The 25,934-nt window shown below is 39.6% G+C and overlaps 1 protein-coding gene across 1 annotated transcript; it reads right to left on the bottom strand.

The window, feature by feature from the left end:
* Nucleotides 1–22,433: 22,433 nt before the first annotated feature.
* LOC311011762 (uncharacterized protein) lies at nt 22,434–25,341 on the bottom strand (the record flags this gene model as incomplete). Its single annotated transcript, XM_084006891.1, has 5 exons — nt 25,028–25,341; nt 24,252–24,356; nt 23,862–24,029; nt 23,642–23,734; nt 22,434–22,745 (listed from the first exon to the last, which is right to left on the bottom strand). Exons 1-5 carry the CDS (start codon nt 25,037–25,039, stop codon nt 22,434–22,436), a joined length of 690 nt encoding a protein of 229 aa, XP_083863017.1. The 5' UTR covers nt 25,040–25,341.
* Nucleotides 25,342–25,934: the final 593 nt, after the last annotated feature.

Raw genomic sequence — 25,934 nt, 5'->3', positions numbered from 1 at the left:
TGTCTGTCAGAGACGAACTGGCACTCATTCTCTGAGTTAGAATGATTGAGCCTCTCATCTGTGAAGGGCCACAACTCCCTAGTGTACGTAAATTAAATCAAAAACTCTGGGGCGACTTCACACTGATAGCACCTTAAGTTGTGCCTCATTTGCAACCGCTCTCCGCCTTCGTCTCAAGGTCAGATTCACAAACGATGTTGTGGTAATGATATTACAGTACGAACCCAGTACGATTTGCAGCTGAGTGCAGGGGGGGCTTTTTTTAGTCTGATTGCAATTATCCACGTGGCAAAGAATAAATGCACTTGAGGCTAATGTGTCCTTTGAGAGGAGTGACAGGAGGCATGTAAGCTTATTTGGGGAAAGCAGGGAGAGGACAGAAATGTGTTTATTAATTCATAAAATAAATCTTATTTTTCATAAAAATGGAATGAATATTAATTAACTCAGGAGCTCATTTGCATAGAAATTGATTAATGTTGCGTCAAATGTATGCATGTTAACTTAATTAAACATGTTAAAATAGCATAGGAACACAGAGATGTTATTTGCTTGGCAGCCCAGTTATTGGAGCATTTCATCTTTGATGTTGCTCTGAGAATGACGCAGGTTCCATTTTTCTTATTTGTGCAGAATTAGCAGCTAAAAAGGTCAAGAAAACCTTCTGTGAATTCGCCCTTCAATCTCTTACAGTATATTTTTCCCTTTGATCTTTGTATTTAAGGCACTCTATTGATTAATTACAACAGGGGACATCATGGGACAATGGATTAGCCTGAATATCAGTCTGGACTTTATAGACTTTAATATTAAAACATAAGATCAGTCAAAATAAAAAAATCCTTTAATCTTTTTTTTTTTTGCTTTCATGAAGTAATATTGAAAAGGTAAATGAAAGACTCCAGTACACAACAGTACGTGACTTTACTGCCATCAGCTGCATTGCGTATTTAAAAAATCCGAAAAAATCCGAAGTAATGGTGATTTAACAAAGAAATTATTAAATGCTCAAGCACATTAATTCTACACTGAAATACCGACATAAACAAAATTCATGCTTTACGGGATTATTTGCTTTCTGCTGACTCAGCTTCTGCTGCGCAAATCCATTTGTGATGGAAGTATGTCATCACATCCACATCGTCCAGTCAGCAGTGAGTGTGAGCAAATGAACCAACATATGCTGTGTGTGTGTATATATTTGTATTATCTTTTAAAGAATTGCAGTAGCTTGTAATAAACGACTGAAATTACAAACAGTTTTGTACCATAAAAAGGTGGGGGAGGATTATGTATTTTTATTTTGCCATCGCTTCACTGGAATTGAACCCCCTAAGGCCAGCCCTGCCCCCTTTTTCTTTCAATGCGTTCACCAGGCAGCCACAACCACACACTTGACCTTTCACCTTCGTGTCGTGCTTGTATGTGTAAAAGGGTGGGCGTTGCTTAGTGATTACACAGCAATCAAATTGTTTGAGTTGTTAGGATTGTACAAGTCAGATGTTACAAAACCGATGAGTAAGACAACAGGCCAACATTTTTTTTATGATCAATGCTCAAGTCAGTCAAACAGTCTAAAACGGTGTAAGATGCTGATTTCACTTTTTCTAAGAGTCGTTAAACAAAACTACATTCCTTCCTTGGCTTTGCTGTTCGACTTCTTCCACTGTGAAGCAATTGATAGCTTGAAATGCTTTCAAATTAACTTCACCAACTAACACAAATAAGTGAATGGACTAAAGCAGCTGTAGTTAACGGATCTGATGATGACTTGTATGTGAAAGAGGTTATTTGTAGAGATGAGCCTAACCCCCTCAGCAGGCGTTTTTCAGCTGATTGTTTTGGTTTTCTGGCTGGTTGGTGTGAGTGTGTGTAGCCTTGCCATACCAGCTGTCCCTTTTACACAGACATCAGTCAGCTACGTGACCAATGGACTCCCTCCGCCGACACCAATGACACTGACGTCTCTTGTCACCATAACAACTAACAATAATCCCCATTTTCTTTTGACCTATAGTCAAAGTGACCGTGGCATTCAGTCTCCTTTTTCTATTTCTATGAAACAAACACGAGTGATATCTAAATCTATACTGGTGCCCTTCCCCAGTCTCATCTAGCTCTCATCTGCCAGACAGCCCATGTATAAATCCTATTAAAGTGCCTCCTCCTGACACCCATGTGCTCATCAGCTGCACGATCTATGAGCTTCACACGTCCAGAAAAGGCCTTTACTAGCGGCCAAAGTCCACAGCCATTATTCCTCTGGCAAGCGGGCTGTGTTTCGAGGACGATGGGGAGTTGGCTGTTGACTCCGACTGCCTCTCTGGTTGCTTTAGTCCAGCTGGGCTTTGAAAGACACGGTTTGAAGTCTCAATGGGGATGTGCAGGGATTATTTTCTGATAAAAACACAAAGGATTTAAAAAAACAAATGGAAACAACAGCTGTGATACAACCATTCAACGATGCTAAATGAACAACACTGTTTGTAACAGTCCAATTTTCATGGTGGAGAAGATGTCAGAGCTTAATGTGTTTTGATGCTTTGGCGCGTCCCAGCAGCGGATACCTTCCTTAGACAAGGATGCTGTGATATTGATTTAATGCGGTGAGATTTTTCACGCTGTGACAAATGACACAGTGACAAAATGTTTCACCCAGGAATTTGCTGTCATTTCCTGTTGTGATTCCCCAAAAGGTAGATCAAGAAAATCTGTCTGTCTCTCTGTCTCTCTCTCCAGGAACAGGGCGTAGCTTAAGCACACAATGCACAGCTAATTCCCTGGACAGGTCAAGCATCCATGGCACGGCTAACACAGGTGGACAGACTATCACTCACACTCACGTTCATACCTGTGGGCAATTTCGAGCCTGTCTTTTCATCTCGGCAGGATGGTAAAGAGAAGCACATCAAGGAATTGGGAACAGGAGGTCAACATGCAAACTCTCTCCAGCGCAGCAGGAGCCGAGAATAGACTCGTGGTACTGTGAGCTGTGGGGCGACGGTGTTAATCACTGTGTCACCGTGTTACCCTGCTGCCCTCTTTGTACTGTACCTTTTTCTTTTTTTTTTAACAGTATAGATTGAATTTGCTACGATCAGGTAAAAATGTACAACCTAGGCTGCATTCTTTGCACTTTTATCAGTGCTGAAGATAAGTGTGTTGCCCTCTACCGCTTTTTATCTGCTGTGATGCGCATTTACAGTAGCTTACTGTTCAGGCTATGCGGTTCAAAGTTGATTTAGAATTGTTTTTGACTTCTCCGAAGCCTCATCTCACCTTTGACATGTAAAATAACTACGTGACCTTGAGTCTCTCTGCCAATCACAGCGGCCTTCGGCGGCTTTCTCTGGGAGTAAAAAGACACCATTAATCTCACGTCTCAGCTGTCAGACTCACAGAGGGGTGTTTGCAACACTGGCTCCATGACGAACACACACTCTCAGTCTCCAAGGACGCGTATTGTAACCCCCCGCCCCCCCGCCCGCATTAGGACAGGAGCTTTTACTGCTCGCCGCTGTCAATTACACCCACGCTGTGCTCTCAGGTTCATTTAGGCGGTGACGAAGAGACACCTCTCTGTGGGTTTTCCTAAACCCTCACAACAACCGTCCACAAGTTTGACAACTAATATAACTTTTTTGTCAACTTTGAATTTTTGCATTGTTAAAAGATTCCTCAGATGTAGGGAAATATAAGAATAAGAGTGTTTGGATTACATTGGCACGTCACCACCCAGCACCCGGCCCGAGGCGTCTCCAGAAACACAGATGATGCTGATTACGTTGAGCATTTGGGGTCTCTTTACATGAACTCTCTCAGAGCTGAGACGGACTGGACTATCAACTGGACGAAGCAGGTAGTCGCCCTGGTCCAAGACCCCCAGGGCATTCTGATGGCCAGCATGCAATATCGGGTTTGCTGCTGTGATTCATTGCGAAGGTGTTTAGAAACCTACTAAAGCAAAAAAAAAAAATTTTTAAACGGCGAGCGAGAGAGGTTTGGCTTCCTCAAGATTACATTTCTCCAACTATGTGGAGATATATTCCAAAATATGTTTGGCAAGCACAAACTTACCCAGTGCAGGAAGTACTTCAGCGCAAAAGTACAGGTTGGTTTCTCGCCTTGAGGAAAAATATAATTAAGCTGGGGGATGTGAAGTCCCCTGTCTGAACTGTATTTGAAGAGTATATGAAGTTGACAGCGTACGTAAGGCAATACATAGAGAGTGGGATGGATGTGGGGGCCAACAGGTTTCCTGCCCCTGGGCCCCCCAGTGGGTCAATACATAAGAAAAATAGAAATATTCACTCTTTCCTTTTTTCCCTACTGAGTGTGTTTCAGTGTCAGGCCTAAGTCATGGACACGGACCCACAGCCCTGGCCCTTAAAGATATTCTGCAGATAATTGAACAGGCTCACCAAATAATGATCTCCCTGTTCAACTGTGATTACTGTCTTCTGCACTTAATTCTCTAAAGCCACTGCCAAGATGTGCTCTATTGAAAGCAGCACAAGGGAATGCCTCTGGTTATTATTATAGCACACATCTCTTTTCGGCTTTAAGTCAAATCGATAATGTGCCAGAGCGACGGATACATAATTAAAATGTGCAGAGAGGGATTCCCCCCTCTTTTCTAAAATGTTGGGCTCTTCTTGCCACAAACAGAACTTCACAACTGCCTTCTTTCTGCAGGACGGTGAAAGAGCAGGCTGTCAATTTGGACATCAGAAATATAACAAGTCTTACATGCTGCAACACTTTGATGCGTCCCGTTGTCTCTCACTGTTGTCGGCACTGCATGTGTATTTCTTATAAATGTGTAATGTGCTGATGCATTTCTTATTTTCACACAAAATGGATTATTCATTACGCGGACGCTTCATTTTGTTATCCTGTATCTTAATACAGGTTTTCACTCAAACCCTCGCATTAGCATTAAGTGCGGAGTGGAGGAGGTTATTTCAGCTGCTGGATGGGGCCCACATCAGTTTGATTTCCGAGGTGCTTTCAGCCGGAGATTTGTTTGGTAGACAGATGTGGAGTTATAAGAAGAGGAGGTGTGTACCAAAACTTTCAACTTGCAACACATCACGTTTCCAGACTAGATGGTTATCGTCTAGACAATAAACGTCACACCAGGGTGACTGATGTTTTAAAAGAATAAATACAGAGACGGTTCGAGAGAGGACATAAAAAAAGAAATGATCTTTTACAAAATGAATCACAAAATATACAAATGCTTTACGTAAAATCAAGTCAGAAGGGTTTAAAACAATATTCCAGTGCTAAAACTGAAAAGAACTCCCACACAAACAAAGGGCAACAGTGAGGGTATACAAAGCAAAACAGCTGGTAGGACGACAATAGATGAGGCAATTATTAGCCTCATTCAACAATACTGCACAATAAAACTAACAATAAACCTACAATAACTAATACATTTAGCTAAGTGAATACTTTTCTTTTATGAACACACATAAAATGCCTTTTTTAATTTCCAGAAATTCACATTAAAGGCAGGAGTAAGAGACGGCTATCCATTTCCTAGCAGGTGTTCGAGAAAAAACTCTTCAAGAAACTGGGGGGAACAGGACTGGAAGGCAAAAGTGTTCTCTACGACACAAAAGCAATTTCCGCTCCCTGGTGCTCAATCATTTCTCTCAACATGAATCCTCATATTATAATAATCCTTATTTGGTTTTGTCGAAGTGATGCAAGATTTACAATAACATCAATCAAAAAATGTTGCTCCCCCGCTGTTTTAAAGTTATTTAATTGGTCAGAGTTGAGTGTTTCGTATCTGGAGTGATTATGAGTTTGAGTGAAAGAGCAAGTTAGGGAAGGAACAATTAAGGTTAAAATTAATTGCCTAACTTTTACCTAACTGTTCAGCCGGAGAAGAATCTCTTTTGTTTTGATTGTCAGATAGGAAGACAAATTGATGCGCTGCTGTGGATAAGCGGGACCTATGTGTCATACCTGGACAACATGAAGGAATGAGTCACACACTACAACACTTTTAATGTGAGATGATTTGATGATGTCTCAGCCCCCTGCCATCCTCGAGATTAGTGGATGAAAAGTCCCGTTAACAGCTAATCAAATGGAGCTACATGTTACTTGTTCATTATTGTCCTCGAAAACAATCATTTCACAAAACAATCCTCAACGCTCTTTAAAAAAGTTTTTCATTGGCTTTCATCCATATTGTGCCGTCTTCATCGACACATATTTGAGTTTGCTCAGTTCTGTTGACAGTAGCTGCTATGATTTCATCAATGGCATTTTTCTTCAACTTCTCATCCCTCGCAAAACTGTGACAACTGCAGAAGAAAATTGTGTGCCATCCTTGAAAGTTCTGGGGGGGAAACTAGTGAGTGGACCTTGAGTTAGCATTGTTTCGTCAAATGAATTGTGATTGTCTAAATTTGTATATTGACATTTATATCCATTTGGTCAGCACCCAGTTGAAACTCATCATTTAGAGTCCTTCAAATGCATTTTGCAGAAGAAGTGAATCGTTTCTCTTGCTAAGCCTTAATGAAATAGTTAGCAAGTATGTGAGGTAGAAACACTGACGAAGTACAACATCTGCAGCCACAAGGGGATTAGAACCTGACTATTCTGCTGTCATCTAAACCAAACCTTCTGAGCCAATTAACACAGGAAAGCATATGATTCCTTGTCATAACAACATCAACGGAGAATACGCTACTTCAGCTTTAGCCATCCCTGTGCCGCCATTTTGCCTCACGATGTTCCATCCGGCTCCCTCCCTCGGTCCTCGGTCCCAACCACGCCGGCTTAATGCTGGATAAGGGAACTCAAAGTGCTGATGAGTGGTTTTGAGAGGTTTCGTGGGAGTTTGCGGTCGAGTGTGTGCTCCGCATGTGTGTCCTGCACATGGGTTCGGCTCTTCCTCTGGAGGAAGCATCCGAGAGTTGTCAGCAGCTTGATGGATGGTTTGGTAACGCGTGTCGATCTAGCAGAAACGGCCAGCCGTTACTCATTTCAACTGACTCGTCTGCATTCTGGAGGAGAAGCGAAGGAGGTGAAGCAGGAGAAGGAGTGTAGAGAAAAAGGAGAGGTTATCAGGAAATAGGAAATAAAGCACACTTCATCTGTTTACCACTCCTTCTCCAGTGAATCTATCTAACTGCAGCAACAGAGGAATAACGAACCGGGTGGAAATGAAATGCTTAGGTAGAGAGAGCTAGAAAGTAAATTATCTGGGTCCAATTTATCATGAGGTCAGGAATTAATCCTGGACACAATTATTCACATATTAACATGCACGTCGTAGATGCAATTTTGTCAGCAAAAAAGTTTTGCGTCATCTATTCTCACAACAGAAAGAGACAGTCGTTGGCAATGAGGCAAAACATTACAAAAAAAAAAAAAAATATGGGGACAAAACATAACAAGAAATAACATATATTTGTGGTAGACAGGTGTACAGAAATTGCAAATTAATAAACTGTAATATAAACAGAGATGTGTTTAATGTAAATATATATGCATGATGTCCATGTCATTTTATGAGCTGAAAACAATAAAAACAGACCATGCAGCATCAAAATCTGTGCTTTGTTCCGACTTCTTTCAGAAATCCAAATGCCATCTGCACTGAGGAGATCAGTCACCTTTTCTAGACTAATGTGGATTGAATTATTACGGTTGGAGATTCTCCAAAGCACACTTGGCACCCTGAGTTCTTGAAAGGTGATGTTTCAAAAGTGGCAATCATTGCACTTTTTTCACTATTATATGTTGTAACATTTTCTCATATATGAGTCCCGTTGATTTTTCTCTTAAACTCCTACAAGTAAGTATTTAAGTTGTAAGCACAATGCTGTACTTAAAGATGGGACATGCTTTCAATTTATTGATAGTATTCTGAGGTAAGAGGTAACCCCCCTGCAAAATCCAGATTTTGATTTCTCTCCTGCTACAAATCAGAAAAAAAAAGATGCTTATGTGAAGTAAAGCCCAGAATTACCTGACTAGGGTTTTCTCCGATTCTGAGCCTGAAAGAAAGTTAAAGTCTACCAAATTCTGTGGCTTCTCAATCTTCTTGGACAAATTCTTTCAAGACCAACGTGACTTAGCAACCCAAATCCGTCCCGAAATACAGCTGCAATTTTAAGCAGCAGGGAGCTTTATGGAGGTGGTTGAAGACGGGCAAGCAAGACTTTGGTGCATAGTTACTAAGAATATAATTCAAGAGACCATATCAAAGATGATAAAATGATGCAAATAAAAATCCACAATAAAAAAAGGAGCTAGAAGAGCAGCACTTCCATGCTGCAATAAACCCTCTTCAATACTCATATCAAGGGAAGATGCCTGGACCTAATATAAAGTCGGCTCATCTCTCCACTTTAACAGTGCAAAACAATTTCTGTAAAAACCTGTTACTGTTCTGACCATGACCCCGTTTCAATTAATCTTCAATTTAACCACTCAATGTTCTGCAGCTTTTTAACTTTATGTTTCAATTATTTGGATCTTCATAATGCTCCACCACAGGGAGTCACATGAGGAAAAACCTGAATAAAACCCATCATAAACCCTGGACAGTTTTCCTTCCTATTTATTGGCATAGTCAGAGTGATGGAAGTCATAAAGTCCATGCAAACAGTACTGCTGCATTAGACAAACGATACACAGATCGTTGTGTACATTAATCAAAATTCATCAACACATATCCCCACTGGTATGTATTCGACGGATACAAACGCTAGTTCTTATTTTTTATTTATTGCACTGCTTCGACCATTTCTTCCTCATTTTTCATTGGGTTCATCAATTTTGTAAAATAGCGCCCCCTAGATTGCAATGACTGCGATTCAATTTGTGTGGTGAAACAGGATATTGCACAAGGCGGAAGAGCCAATCACATCAAGTCTCTCGAGAGGCCGGGTAAAATTTAGCCTTCAATTAGCAAAGTGTAAACCAATCACATGTGTCCACGTGACGTCATTCCGCAGTGCAACTTGCAACGGTCGGGTGCGACTCCAGGAGAGTTAGCTTAGCTAGCATAAACTAGCATGGACATATGCTGTTGTGAGGACAGACAACTGACCAAAAGTTACCACAGACTGAGAGGAGAATCGAACTGGAGGCATAACCTTATCTAACGTGACTGTGGAATGGGTTACCAACCGTCAGAAGTACGTGGGTGACGGGAAATACGTCACCGACGTAGCGGTGGACTTGTTTGACGCAAGTCTGGACTCGCCATCGTGTACATGATCTACATCCGGTGGTCTTCCTCTTCAGAAACAGGTCGGTCCAGACTCAAATCCGCCTTCCTCCTCCTCCCCCCTCCCCTTCTCTGCTCGCTCCGCTGCCCGCCGTGGCTGTGTGTGTATGACTTTGCTGACTGTCTGGTTGTTAGTTGGACTTGAATGCATGTGAATAAGGAAAAGCCAGCTGTGGTGATTTGGGGCTGTTCCATCAGTCATGTGGACTGCATTATGTTTTATTCTGAGACATGATGCAGTTTAAGTATACAAACTATATCCGGTTATACCCTTGCTGTATACCAGCAGTAATATGTGTCACATTTGTTTTTTGTTTTTTTTGTCTTACCCCATTAGAAGTGGCACAGTTTTCATAAACACTTTAAATATCCTGAAAACTTCCTTCTACAGTTTTATCCTAGACTTTAACTCACAAATTCTCTAAATGACACATATGTGCACATTGGACAGAAGTAGATACTTTCAAAAAGCTTGTTTATTAATACTAAAGGCAAGTTTCAACCTGCTTTTAATAATATATACAATAATAATAATAATAATCATAATAATAATAATATACCATTGATATAGTGTTGCATATAAACTTTGAAATTTTAACAAATTTATAGAAAGCAAATTATGCAAATATTGTGACACAAGATTCACATCGGCCTTTTGAACTTAATATCATCTTTGTCACAATTTGAAATATTGTAATGAGCATGCAATTGATTTAGCTGATACAATCATTTTGATTGAAGATGTTTTCTGTCATTGAGTTTGTCTTTATCCATCTATATACTGTATTACATATGAATAATAACAGCAGCATTGGCCTCATTCCAAAGGTGAGGATGCTCTGGATACTAGCATATGCTAAGTTTACCCTTTTCGCTGTCTTAGACGTGTGTAGACTTCAGTCCCACCACTGATTGATTCTGTGTCTCCCCACTCATACCATACCTGTCTGGACCCATGTCTTGTTTGTCATTACCGCTGTACCACTTCGTCATCTCCTCACATGCCTTTTCAATACCCTTCATTTTTATATGCGGACTACAAAGCATAATGTCATTCCTGATACATAGAGACATCCTGGATTTTGCATATTCAGCAAATGCTCCTAAATGCTAACGAACGTAATAAATGAGATGCCAAATTTTTGCTGCCTTTTTTTCGTGCTTTCGCTGAGCTGACATTCCACCGCCTTTTTGGCGAGCTCGTCATAAGCGTCTCCTCCGTGCTGCTCGCTACACCTCCTTATCTACAGTCCAGTCCCTCTGCACGCCGGATGAAAAATGGGGAAGGAGTGCATTGACTGCAGAGGAGGGGAGAGTGTCCTCCCTCAGTCTGTCACTAATGCTTCATTACATACTTGGCGGGGCCATTCATCGCTGTTATCGCCTGGCCGCAACATGCCCCTCCGCCACCAACTCCTCGCGCACACTCACACATGCAATCTTTGCACATTCAAGTAGCTCGCACAATCATGCACTTTCCTCCCCCATAATATGCTCGATTGCACAGACACACAAACACTGGTTACGCCATTATTGGTCGTTCAGCGTGGTTGATAAATCCTGCTAGTCTTGCCTCCTCTAATTCAGATTTCTGAAAGTCAACGTCCTCTGCAATTTTTCACAAGAATATTTATTCATCCAAACATGCCTCGGCTAGTGTGCAGTAAGATTAATCCCAGGAAGCAGTATTCTTAGGAATACACTTCCAAATTCCACTTTCTCTGGAAATGGGGGGATGGTTGGGGGATTGGTAATTATTTTATGAGTGGCTGTGATCAGTCGTGGCGGCCGTGTCACAACAGCTGTGCTCAATGTTGTGCAGGTCTGTACTGACAAGCAATAGAATCAGTCTAAGTCTAAGTTTAATAGAATGACTACTTGTGTTGGCAAAGTTTACTTATACAATGAATAATAGAAAATGTCACTTCCACGAGGCTGTTCTCAGCAAACAGATCAGACTTTTTTGTGTTGCTCGCAGCTATAGTAAGTTCAAGCCAAATGCAAACTTTGTTATAAATCAATAAAGTTATTTGTCACATAAAACCGTAAAAAGCTACATCTCATGTGGATAATCAATCCCATCAGGTCCAACTTGTGCATTAGACATTGCAGTTATATCTACCTACACTGTGGTTATTTCGTGGATTGAGCGGTTCAGTTTAATTGCAGATGTGGTGTGGGTTGCATGAAATGATGAATTATTAATGAGGAAATATGAATTATGGTAAATTCAGACATTTCAGAGAGGAGAGCTGCTGTCCGAGAGATGCTGTGTGCATTTATGTGAGAAAAAACAAGTCGCTTTTTTGAGATCCCTGGTAAAATGTGCTAAATGTGCTGTAAAAATAATTCCCTAGTATGCAGTGAAGCGTACCCACTATATCATGTAGAGCTATCATTGACTCATTGGAGCTCAGTGTTGATTAATCCCCGTGCTGGATGCACTGGAGAGGACTCTGTCATTACCAGATTCCAGTGGTTCAATGCATCGATTAAACCATTACTCTGATTAGTAGATTAATTAAACACACTGAAGGTGCTCCACTCAGCATCCATTTTAAATCACTGGCACTTGCTTGTGTACTAAATCACTGGCTCAGAGCATGCTTAACTCGAAAATGGGCTTCACTATGTCTGTGATGCAAGTCCTGGCACTCATTATAGGTAATGTGGCAGTTTTTTTTATTGTTCCAACGATCACTGGTGCTGCATTTGTTCTGTTTGTTGCTTCAAAATGCCAGTACATAAGTAACAACTGCACAAAACATCCCTTGTCTGGTGAAGTGAAGACGTTGGCTGTGATGCATCTATTCTTCTACATCCACGTTATATTTGTTATTTATTTTACAGAGAAGAAAAAAGAAAGAAAAACATTTTGGTGGTCAAACGTCCCAATCTAGGTTCAAACCATGCCATTTCCCTTTAATTAAATTGAGGATTACTATTGGGATTTAAAAGCTGAACTGGTTCTCTTGGCTAATTGCTTTTTTTCTTCCTATTTTTCGACCTGCTAATTCTGATTTTGTTTCTAAGAACTAATTTGTTTCTTGTTATTGTCTTGTATATTTCCATAGAAACACACAATTTAAATACAACCAACGTGAAAAAAACACCACATTGTGGCTTTATTGAGGGTTTATATGACAGACTGTTCTCGGCTGGGAGCAGAAAGTTCCTGGAGCGTCTGTTGCCAAGCAATCTCTCTGATTGGCATGTAACCTTCCATATATATTTTTTCACACCAACAGGAGAAAGTTGAATAATTTAGACAGGTTCAACTAAAGGCTTATTTTGTATAGGAGCTCAGCTTATTATATTAACTTTAAAGAAGTAATTGCTTGTTACAGGGGTGCAGTCAGTGGTTTGGCACTTCACTCAACACCCAGAGTTCACTTCTTAATATTAAAAAGTGTGGACATCCGTTCTTAGGGCTTGTGTTAATGGTTTTCTGGTAGTGTCTTTTTTGTTCAGCCATGGTGGCTTTTTATCTGAGGAAGTCATCAAGCTATGATTTAATTAAGAGTGGAATAGAAGAACAGAAATAATGGGCATAATGCAGTCTGAACCAATTCCGCGACATCTCCCTGGGTCACAGTGTCCTCTCTCTGACAGCTCCATATTTCAGCTCCGCGGGTATCCACCCTCCACTCTGCAGGGTTACAGAACCAAGGGATGGCAGGCACAAGGCTTTTATTTACTTCCAATTTCTCAGTCCATTCATAACACTCACAGGTTCAGTCATTCAGCCTTCCGGATAGGGGAAAGTTAGATAGATAGAACCTGCTTTATATCCTGCAGCACGGTCTCAAATAATCTGTATTCAATGTGATAGCGAGAACTTTAAAGTCAGGCTTAAAATCCCTTTTTAACCATTTTAATTAACGTCCCCGGTAATATTGTTCACCTGTACCTACAATACAATGTATGTTGAAAAACATAAAAAAAAGAATTTCTTTGGATTTTTACAACAAAATCCAGTGTTTTTATTGATGCATGCTTGCATGAGCTAGTTATAACCAATTTCAACCAATAATATCATTACATCCATCCATCAATTTACATCTACGGCTCTATATGCGGAAGGTACATACATACTTCACCTCAAAACATGCATTTATTAAAATATGTAAAACTTTTATGAACATCACACGTCATGAACAGCACACCCTCCTTTTTTATTGCATCAAATCATTTAAAACTAAACATACATACAGCATTATCAGAGCTCCTTTAAATTACAAATCTTCTTTGGTAAAGATGTAGGCCTATTTGACGTGTACTTTATGTTTTTCTGAAAGTTTGGCCCATATCTGCTAACATTAGAGACGGGAGCTAAGACTTATACTGCAGCCGCCACCAGGAGGTGATCAAGATATTTTCGCTCCACTTTTGGGGAGGTGTTTTGTCATTTATCTTTACATCTTTACAGCAAACAAGTGTTACAAGATGAGACAGCCTCCCTGTGGCAACATCATGATGGATCTTTGTGAGGATCTGTATGTAGATTTCTTATTGAGCTATGTCCACATGGGGTGCTTTTCATTATGCTATACTTCTGTTTCCTAGCATCCACTTTCCTTGCTTGACCAGGAAGTTGTTCCCCCTCCGACATTATGGAGGTTCTTCCTATCTTTTAAATTAGGGTCTGATTAATTCTCTTTTATATATATTTTAATTTCCTTTTTTCCCTAATTCCATGTTTTCATTTCGTTATCTCAATTCTGTATGTTAATATTGAAGCATATTTTGTCATCAGAAAAGTGTCTCATCATGTAGTCAGATTATTGAGCCTGCTAGGTGATGCCTGCATCTCTTTGCATGCGTTTTTGAACGGAGAGCGCCGAATCAACACCAATTTTTATCTGGTGCTTTTATTGTGAAGTTCCAAAAACTATTGGTGAGCGTGAACTACATTAGAGGTCTCAGAGGCCTAGAGAGACGAGCAGGCAGAGGGCAGAGTGAAGCAGCGTGTGGACAAATTAAACCAAAATACATTGCTCACAAGTTTGAGAGTAAAAACGGCAACATGATTGACTGCGATGCATGTTGTTCTTGCTTAGCTGTTGTTTCAGAATAATGGACAGCATTGATTTTTGTGTGTAGGGTTTTTGTATTTGTGTAGCAGGCGCTGTGACACAGAGGGATCAATAGACAGAGGGACACGGCTTGCTTTTTGTGATTGTAAGTAGAAGTTTTTCGTCCACATTTGATTTTCTACATTATAATCATCAGACAAAAGGGAAAACACAGGGTAGCAAATTGACAGTGAACAGAAGAGATGTTTCGATCTGCCTTCCCCCAGCTGGTGTTAGAGAATCATAAATTCAGAATGCTTCTAGTGCTCTGATAGTGCTATGTTCTTATGTGCTCTGATTAATACATGTATATAGCTTTGATTATGAAACAGCCATGTTATTTATGAATGATCTTTTGTTAAATTACCACATTTTCCCCTTCACTCTGATGATTCATCTGAGATTAGCAGTCGAATCAGGCTCCTTCAATCAATGCTTTACAAAGCTTTCACGGTTTCTGCTGTGTACATTTTGCAGCAGCATCCTGCAAAATGATTGCTCTCACATTTTTATGAAATGTCATGAAGTCACAATTACACAATGGCTCTCTTTAACAAATGTCTCCTGTACAACTCAAGTACCCTAAGTTAGGAAACTTTAGGTAATGCCAGTAATGTTAAGCAAGCACAGCACACTCACCTGGATATGACGAACACGATCCTGAGTCACACCTGTGGGGTACGGTTGGGCCGATTCGGTTCGGTGTACGGGGCTAAACCCGGATTAATTTATGCACAAACCGGTTTAACCGGCATTTGTCCTTATGACACTTTCTGGAAAATGAACATCAGCGACCTGTGCCGACGGTGTCACGGCATTAAATCCAACATGTCTTTCATTAGTTATAAGCAGTAATAATGACTGAATATGTAATAAGTGATTAAAATAACATTGTGTTTATTTATAAACGGATTGGAGAGGGTCCGAGTCGGCCGGTGTGCAAAATGCAGCCGCCGCACTGCGGACCGAGCCAAGGCCGGCATCACAGAGATCACATTTCAGTTGAGGTCGAAAGGGGGCGATGCGCACGCCGTGCTTGTGTTTGTTTACATCGGCGTTTTGAAGACGCGTTACTAGGCAATGCACCAGCTGAGCATTTAACGAGTTCTTCGATCTGAGGACGGATAAAAAGCTGGTAGTAATTAAAACGAGTATGCCGTTGTACGCAGCAACACGTATACGATGCACAGCAACTTCGCTTGACCTGGGCACTGAACTAGTATGATTTAAAGAATGGTTAAGGTGTACTACTATCACACTTATGGTTATGGGATGAGAGATCAACTTAAGCATCTGTGATGGAACGTGAAGGTCTCCAACATGAAAGTCCAAAGTACTACTTGACCTCCACCACCACTACATATGTTTTTGCATTGCTGCATAAGGGCCTTCCTTCTCCTAGCATTTACGACGGGCATCAGGCGACCAACGTGTGATACAGAATCATCCAATATAAATGTAAATCCTGGGGAACATGTGAGATCATGTGGGACAAATATATTTGATGTGACCTTGCTTACGAACAACAAGAAAACCGATCTGATAAGCCTGTTACTTCACCCAAGTCAGACGAAGTTGGACCGATCCTGCTATTCCGCCAAATACCATAGTTAATGCCACATCCATTCTGCTACAGTTTATGCCATAATAAAAAGATCACACAATAAAGAAGGAAGAATAGGTCAGCCACTTAAGAAGCTGTCTGTTTTTTCCTGCAGGAAATTGGACTACATGAATAAGTATTTGGTTTATTCTCTCAAATCACAAGTCCATACTCATTCAAAAAGCTGATAACAAAATGTTGTACTTGAGTGCCTGTAATCACAGCACAGAATACTTACAATTATGTCTGTTATAAAACATTTCATTTGTGTCACTGCAACCTGCAGTTAAGTGGACAGAATACAATGTGGTGCTTATTTAAATTATCCCAGACTTCAGAATTGGGTAATCATGTTATTTGGTTTGAAAATAAAAGTTTTTAAAAAATACAAAATTGTCAGAAAAATTGTTCTCTAACGGCCTGACATTTGTCGATGACCGCCTGCCACATAGATCTGAGGATTAAAGTGAACAGACAGATGAACAGAAACAGTGAGGAGGAAGCCTACATACTGTACACCCACTGCCTGACCACATGTCGAAATCCAATGCACAAAAGGTTTACATTTCTGTAGAACTTTTTTTAACAGGAAAAACAATATCTATTTACATTCCAGGTAATAAACGGGGGGGAAATGGTAAATATTTCTAAACACAAGATTTGTCCTGATGTATTAGTTAATTAATAAATGGCAAAATTGCTCTCATTTTATTTTCTGTTTTCTTTGGGGTCTTTTATCACAGTAAATTGAATATATTTGTGTTAGTTGAACAAAGCCAACACTGGAACTTTGAGATATTTTCCCCCCTCAATGTTCTGACATTTTATCAACTAAACCAATGGAAAAAACTGTGAAAAGCATTCAGCATTTTATTTGATAACAGAAAGTAATCTCTAGTTGCAGCCCGACAAGAAACGGCATACAAATGGAGATTCATATGCATGCTTGCACACATACACATGTGCTATTCAGTTTAAATACATTTAACTTAATTTAAATTAATTTGCCATTTTTGTTTATCACTTAATCACAATCAAATTAAATGGCATGCCAATCAAATACATTTTAAACAACTTGCTGAAGCTCTTCATCAACACATCCCCGTTTTAGGGGTAAACAGACCATATAATTAACCATTTGTTTTGTTAATTAGCTTGCACTGACCCCGATAAGACTGTGTAGTAATGGTATATCACATGCTTCCATCATCTGTTGTCAAGATGGAGAGAACATGTCAGTGGGTAATTGATACATTATGGGCTCATTATGAAATATGTGACCCTGTTTTCTGAGAGTCACGCTTCCTACTCCTCTGCTGAGTGCTACTCGGAGCTTGAGGGAAAGCTCCGTCTCTCTTGGGCTCTCAGTTACGGTGGCTTCATGCACAGTGGCTTCATGTAATTTACCACAACATGCAAAGTGGCAGATCAAGAGATGTAAATATAATCAGTTTCAATCCAAATAAAAGATAAAGCAGGTATAATGTAAAACAGAAAAAGAAAAGGTAAACCCTTAAAGTGACCAAATCCAAAAAATGTATTTATATTAAAAAGAAATATTTCGCTTCTGGTGGTTACCGGTAGCTAGAATTTCCATAGCGTATCTGCACATTGTGACGGTCTCGGGGTCGGCTGCTCTGTTGTCCCTCCCCTCCTTTTGGCTTGAGCAGACGGGGCTCAGGAGGCTATAAATCACACCTGCAAGATTCCCTCATTCTTTTCCCTGGCCTGCTCACTGACAACTCCCTCTGTGTCTTGTGTTCCCCACACTCACACACGCGCTTTACCATGCACTCACCCAGACACTACATACACATGCCGACTTACACACCTCATTGTCTTATTGATACACTTTAGTTATGATCATTAAACCTTCTTTGTAGTATTTATCTACATGTGGTCTCCCTACTTTATACATCCTTTCCAGCCAGGTTGTGACAATAGCCTGCACTTAATTGATGTTTGATATGACCCAAACGTCTGCATCCTCACCATATGCTTAAGTCTATTTTTTAAAGGGCAGCATTGGTGGGGTGTGTTGCTTCACTTTGAACAAGATAATAAAAGTATCTCCCAGAAATGTGTGATTTGTTTTTTTCTGACTATGACATATTGTAAGTCTGCACTTGATAGTATATCAGCATACAATCTATGATAAACACATTTTTGCCAACAACATTCCTCATACCTATGCATCAGGCGGGCTCTTTTTCCTGAACATCAACAGCACAAACACTACTAACTAACTACACTTGAGTGGTGCAGTTTCCTGGGTCTCTTCAAGAGTAATGATCTCGGAATGATGAAGGAGCTCAGGTTGAAGGGTCTCCCAAAAGCCCTGACTTAATCCATCAAACAGACGACACTTGATTATGCTGGAGCACAGTGCATCTTTGTACAGGTGAGGGTCAGAAGGGGAGTTAGAATGACAATCTGGAGCAACTTGGCAGAAAAACACAGTTTTCCATGTGTAAATTGTAAAAATGGTTGCAATCAAAAGCATTTTTTTGTTACTATACATGTAAATTGTCAATTTTGTCACATGATCTTCAATAGTCCTGATCATTTCCTGTAATCCTGGAAACACATGGCAAATTTAATAATGGCTTGATATCTAAACACAAAGAGATCTGTCTAGCGTTTTAATCTTTGGTAAATGAATGTGCAGACAGGAAGGCATGCTTCTCAGTTTTCCCTCCGGCCTTTGTCTTGTAGTGTTGTCTTGGAAGCAATGCAGTGAATTGATCCCCAGGAAATCAACTGGTGAGGATAAGCTGGATCCCTTTCGTTCTCAGGTTAGCTACTGCATTAATTACTTATTATCAACAGCCTTATTCCTAGTGCCTGGAAACTGCTACAGAAGAGCATAGAGATAGAATTGACTTAATGCTTGACAAATCTTCAAGCTCTCCTGGCAAATAAAAATCTTGGAATCATTGATAAATTACCAACTCAAAGCATTCCTCTCGGAGGACTCTGTGTTGAGTCAGCAACTATAGCAAAACAAGGCACTCTCTCAGCAACAAAAGAAAACACTGCGGCCTTTGTAGGTCTGACAAAGCATATGATACAGTTTCCCATTCTCTTTTTAAGGAGACTATACAAGGTTGGCTTTGGTAGAAATGCTTGCAGTTGGTTGCAGAGCTATCTGTCTGAGAGAGTTAAGTGTTTGAAAATGGGGAATTCCCAGAGTTATTGCCCCTACAAAAGGCGTACTGCAGGGATCAATCCTGGGTCCTGTCTTATTTTCCATTTATATTAATAATATTGTTTTTGCCTTTTTAGATGGCTGCCAAGCTCATCTGCAGATGACAGTGTCATATTGCTCTCCTCAAATGCGTTACAAGTTGCACTTATTAATTTTAAACTGGGACTTAATCCAAATAAAAAAAACGGCATTCTGTTTTGTAGAGCCAGAATATATTTTTCACAATAATTGTCCATTCTGAATGGATCTGACCATGAGAAATCTACAGAATACAAATATCTTGGCATCTGTCTTGATGAAATATTGTCATTTCAATTCAAATGCAGACAATTTAGTCATTAAACTACACTGTAAAACCCGATAAGTTAATATAACTCAAAAAATTTGGTGAAACAGATTACATCGAAAATTTTAAGTTCACTTACTCAATTTTATAAGTTACACAAAACACTCTAAATTAAGTAGTCCTAACTAGGTTACTTTAGTAACACAAACGTAATTTTGTAAGTTAAACAAACCTTATAAATTAAGTAGTCCTAACTAGGTTACTTTAGTAACACAAACGTAATTTTGTAAGTTAAACAAACCTTATAAATTAAGTAGTCCTTACTTGGTTATTTTAGTAACACAAACTTAATTTTGTAAGTTAAACAAACCTTATAAATTAGGGATGTCCCGATCCGATATTTGGATCGGATCGGCCGCCGATATTAGCAAAAAATGCATATCGATATCGGATCGGCCTGCACGGGAAAATCCCGATCCGGACTCCCGATCCAGTTTATTTTTTCAAAACTCCGGTCCGTGTTTTTCAGCGCACCGATGTAGGTAATCCATTTCAGTTTTTTTCTGTTTTTCCCTAGAGTCCGGTCCGCGTTTTCCAGCACACCTAGCGCACACCTCGCGACCTGTCCAGCATCCACTAAACAACAACACGCTCCCGCTACGTTCTTCTTCGTGTATCGCGCTTGATGCCGTTCCGCCTCGTTTAACCACCACGATGTCGCTTTCTACTTTGAAAACACGGAAAGTTGACACTGTATTTTGATAAGCTGTTGCACTCTTCAGACTCGTGGTCTGAGCGGAACCGGACCGGTACCGGAATCGGACCGGCTTCCGCGCTGCCTGCTCGCACAGATCCGCTTGTGCGCACATGCGCTGATGCAGGTCGAGTGTTGTCGATAAATATATGCACTCCTTCAAAACAGCATCAAGCCATATTGTGTGTGTAGTATTAGGACGTGATGACGTGTGTACGGGCTAAAGCCCGTTTGGGCTGGAGCAGTGTGAATGCAAAGCAAGGGACTCCCTGTGGGGGAGGATTGTTTTTGATAAGCTGTGGAACTCTGAGTTATATTTCTACCTGAATTTCTATTAACTATTAAGCTGTTGAGAAAACCTATAACTTATATTTTACTTGATAAAATAAGACAATACATGCACTCATGTCGTTCCCTATTAAGAATAAACAGGTCAGCTTCTCATTACCAATCATTGTGGATTATTCAAACTAACCTATTTAAGTTGGCTAGTTGTTCTTAAGAGTAAAACCCTTTTTAACATGAGTCTGACAACAAAATAAGTAAATATCTTTCATCTTTAATACATGCTTGGATCGGCCGGTATCGGTATCGGCCGATACTAAAAGCTATAATATCGGTATCGGATCGGAAGTGCAAAAAGCTGGATCGGGACATCCCTATTATAAATGAAGTAGTCCTAACTAGGTTATTTTAAGTGATCCAAACTTAAATGTGTAAGTTAAACAAACATTCCTGATCAAGTACTTTTCACTTGGTATTTAGTTTAAACACTACAAATTAAGTCAAGTATAGTTAACTTAAATATTGTATTAGGGTACTTAAATTTTTTTTTGAAACAGATTACATAATTTTTTTTAAGTTCCTTTAACTCAAAATCCAGAAATACACATTTTGAGGAAAAATTAAAAAGAAAATATGTCAACACATACAATTCAAATACATGCCACTATTTATTTGAAAAACAGAACAAAGCCCAAAGAAATGGCCTCCTGAGAAGTGGATAATTAAGACAAAATCCTTAGTGCATGTTCAACTCTCAGGATATACATTACATCACTGAACTCTAATCACTTCTGCACATAAAACACTTATCCACGAAACTTCAAACAGTGACATCAGTGTAATCATGTAACAGACTATTTCAAAAATAGTTCAGGACCTAAAAACGTTTTTCTTGAAGCATCACATTAGAAATGGACAATGATAATAAGTCTTCTGTTGCTCAACTCAACATGGCCTATGAACAAAGATATGGGTATTGCATTATACACAGTGGCAAAATGTTTTCCATACACATCCATATGAAAAAACCCTGCATAAAACATTTAAAGTTGAACAGTAATACTTCTCAACATCTATAAGATGTTCATTTAAAAAAATAAATAAATAATAATAATACCATTGTTAGTGTGCCAAAATGACAGTAGCACAGGTGAATAAGAAAAGTAAAGAAAAAAAAAAAGGACCAATGTTGTTAGCTTTGTCCACACATTAAGATTACTCCACTTCCATCAGGTCATTTTTAAGGCTCAACACCCTGGGTTTCAACTTCCTATCATCCAGGCCCATGAAGACTTTCTGGGTAAATACAAATATGTTGGGCAAGTAATTTGGGTAACTTAGATGCAAGGCATAAATCAGTGCAAAAAGCATGACAAATGCATCAGCAAATGTGGGTAAACAGAGCATAGCCCTCAGAAATGGCCTCCTGAGAAGTGGACAATTAAGAAAAAATCCTCAGTGCATGTTCAACTCTTAGGATACATACATTATATCACTGAACCCTAATCACTTCTGCACATAAAACACTTATCCACAAAACTTCAAACAGCGACATCAGTGTAATCATGTAACAGACTATTTCAAAAATAGTTCAAGACCTTAAAAAAACTGGCCTGGGGAAAGCTTTTCTTGAAGCATCACATTTAGAAATGGACAATGATTAAAAAAAAAAAAAAAATCTTCTGTTGCTCAACTCAACATGGCCTATCAACACCATAGTTGTATAACAAAGATATGGGTATTGCAGTATACACAGTGGCAAAATGTTTTCCATACACATCTATACCATAAAAATCCTGCATAAAACATTTAAAGTTGAACAGTTATACTTCTCAACACATCTACAAGATGTTAAAAAAAATGACTCCTGCCATATATAGTATGCCTAAATGACAGTAACATGTGAATATGAGAACTCAACTCTAACACTGTTAGCTTTGTTCACATGTTAAGATTACTCCACTTCCATCAGGTCATTTTTAAGGCTCAACACCCTGGGTTTCAACTTCCCATCATCCAGGCCCATCAAGACTTTCTGGGTAAAGTCAAATGTGTTGGCCAAGTCCTTTGGGTAACTTAGATGCAAGGCATAAATCAGTGCAAAAAGCATGACAAATGCATCAGCAAATGTGGGGAAATCCATAACTATGTTACCCTCAAGCACAACCGCAGTCTTCTCTGGGCAGAAGGCATCTGTTGAATTGGCACTGACCAACAAGAGCCCGACCGGTAGGTTGTCAATGTTTGGTTCATCAGACTGTGACACCTGAAGACAAGAAGAGAACTGTTAACCCAGATTGGCAAAGCTTTCTCAAGAATCTGTTCTGAAAAATCCATCAGTGATATATCAGAAGACATTTAAAGAGAACCCTAAAAAAACCAATCACTTTCGATGAATGTAATTGGTTTAAGAGGTCAAAAAAATTATCGAAAACTCATGTTTATCTTCAATGTTGCTTCAAGTTCAGCATTTAGCATAATGCAAAAAAAGGTGCTTTCAAATCAATTTTCCCCATCACAGTAACAACGAAATACTATTTTCTTAATGTAGTTATACATTTACTTTGATAAACTTGTGTATTTTAGTCTTCTTCCTTTGTGACAACAGAAAGTCAGTGAGTAATAGCTGCAAAACAATTTACATGTGCTGCTTAGAACTTATGAATGAAGCCTGGAACAGATCTTCTGTATAATGCAATTAAGAAAGTATTGTTCGGACATGCACATGTTTTATTTTAAAACCTAAAGAGCTAATTTCAAAGACATCCACTGTGCATCATATTCAACACTGTTGAAGTAAGGTGGGATGATATTCAATACCCGTTGAATATGAGGATGCATTTGTTTACTGATTTGCATCCATTCTATATCCTAGAATAAGTACAAATCTTAAGGTAATACTCAAATACCCAAATAAAATCCGAGTGATAAAGAAATGCTTGATGACTTCTTCCTCAATGACAAAATAATGCTCTTGATGACACCAGGACAGCTCATAATTTTGCTAACATTTTTTTTATTCTAAATTTGACTGTATATAAAAAAAGAGAAAACATTTTCTTCCCAAGCAACTGAAACAATGTAACTATTTGACAAAAATAAATATTCCTTTTCCAAGATCAACTGACCAATAACTCTAATTCTTAACTATTAATGACTCACCCACTGCTTCAGAAATCCAGAGTCATCCTCATGTAGATATGCAGGAAGTGCACGGAGGACAGCAGCACGTCTGACATGGACATCAACTTGTTCCTTGAGCATGAGAACATATTCTTACTTCACTTAGGATTCTTAAGATAATATCCACACGATGAGAGTTTCTAATCCAAAAATAAACTGTAATATCACTATCAATTACTAAGAAGCATAATCAACTAACCTGGAGGTCATAAGTGTGAAAGAGCTGACCCAGAACATCAGCTACTTTCCCTGTGCGTGCAGCTTTCTTCCTGAACAAGCTGTGAAGACGGGGAGCATGTCGGTCCAACTCTGCATAGAAGTGATTCTTCAGGTTGATGTTTGCAATTCTGTGAAACTCGGCACAGACCTGCAAAAATATTAAATGACTGTTTTACAGTAATGTCAAATCATTGACCTTGAAATATGTCAGATTTGGGGGAAAACTTGCCCCCCAAAAAATAACACTGTCAATTTATATGCCACGGTTAAATTTCAGTAAAACGGTTCAAATTCTCACGGACACAGTCACAAAGGAGAATTAAATGGAATGTATCTGCTCAAATAGGTCTACTTAGGAAAATATTTTCACCTGTGACTCTATTTTAAGCGCAGGCCAGCGTTCCAGGATCTCTCCCACAGGTTGGTCTTCATTGATGACCTCTTTGCGCCGCAGGGCGAAGGTGGTCTGCATTAACTTGGCAATCAGGTTAAGGTTTTTGTCAGTCCTCTGAACTTCATCTACAATTTGTAGTCTCAATTGCTCAAGGCTTGCACCATCTTCACCTCTTGGGAAATTAGGGAGAAAATTAACTTCTGCCCTCTCTGGTCTTTTAATGTTAGTGTGGGGTGGTTGTTTGTCTGGATTGTTTCTACTCTTCTTACCAGAATTCACAGCTACCTCATGAAATCCTGCCCGACTCAACTTAGAGCGGTAGTTCCCCATCTTAAACTTGAGACTATTTTTCCAACCATACCATCCTGTCCGAGATCCTGGCTCTTTTAGACAAGGATGCTTCGAGACAAGGGCTTCGGCTACCAGTGAAAAGTCATTATCATTGGGGTATGCTTTGTAGCTATGCATTTTCGCTGCTATGGTCTCAAGTATGTCATGCTTTTGTCCCCTAGATAACTTTAGAGACTTCCCTGTCCTCTCATATGTAACATTTCCATCACCAAGTATGAGTTCTACCTCATAGGAAAAAACGGGCACTGGAAAAACATCAGGCCATCTCTCAGTCCTGTCTGGAGTCATGGCATGGGGCAATATTATTGTGTCATCTGATGCTACTGAACTGGCATCACTCTCAGACCTAATAACTTTTAGTACAGCCTTCTGTGGAAGCTCGTCAATGTCTACAAGGGAACATAACTGCCCATCAAAGTCTGGATCTTGGTATGAAAGGCTAAAGTCAAAGTCTAGCTTCAACTTTTCTTTTAGCGTTGTTTTTAGCTCATCCACAGATTCTGGGCGTGAAGATAAAGTCATCTTCCTGACAACATCCATGGAGGTATGGACATGAAGTAGGAAATTTTGAGCTGCCATGTCCTATGCAAGAGAATGAATAAATGAAGAACAATCATTGGGATTGGTTCAAAACAAATTCAGTAATTTCCCAGTAGATTTTAGATGAAAAATAGTATTGCTTCGAATGAAGTATGATTAACCTCAAACGCAAACAGTTAATCAGTCTTTCTAGCTTGTCATGTTGGACAGAGTCACTAATGGCACATTGATTGTGATATTACATCAGTGTTAACTTTCTTCAGGATGCTCCATGTGACTACAGGTCCCCACAAAAACATGTCAATCCTGTACATCTCTGATAGAAATACATCTTTTTTGTGTCAATATCAAATGCCCATCAATATGGTATGCTGGGAGACTTAATGTGTCATTTAGCTGTGACAGCTGATGCACAGAGAAGTTATCTGACGATGTCAATTCAAATGACCTTAAATGCTCACTGTACCAGCACTCGTAGCTCCTGCAAAGAAAGGAAACAGAATTATTGACAAGCAGTATGTGCTCAATCCTGCTGAATTTTGGAAGTCCTCCAGTGTGGCCTGCAGAAACAAACATCCCATTTGCATACTCTGTGCCATTAATGGAGACCTTTGATGTACTGTATATGTTTTGGCTATCTGTATTTGTCTCTATGAAGTCTTTTGCCACTTGAGGCAGTGTGGAAACTTGGACAGAGGTTACACTTGAGGCTTGTGTATGGGGTCTGAAAAATGATGGCGCACTGAAATGATACGCCATCATGTGCTG

This window comes from Eutrigla gurnardus (assembly GCF_963514095.1).
Source record: "Eutrigla gurnardus genome assembly, chromosome: 4".
NCBI classification, from domain to species: Eukaryota; Metazoa; Chordata; class Actinopteri; order Perciformes; family Triglidae; genus Eutrigla; species Eutrigla gurnardus.
Note: the sequence above shows the minus strand (reverse complement) of the source record. Positions and strands in the feature narration are given on the sequence as shown.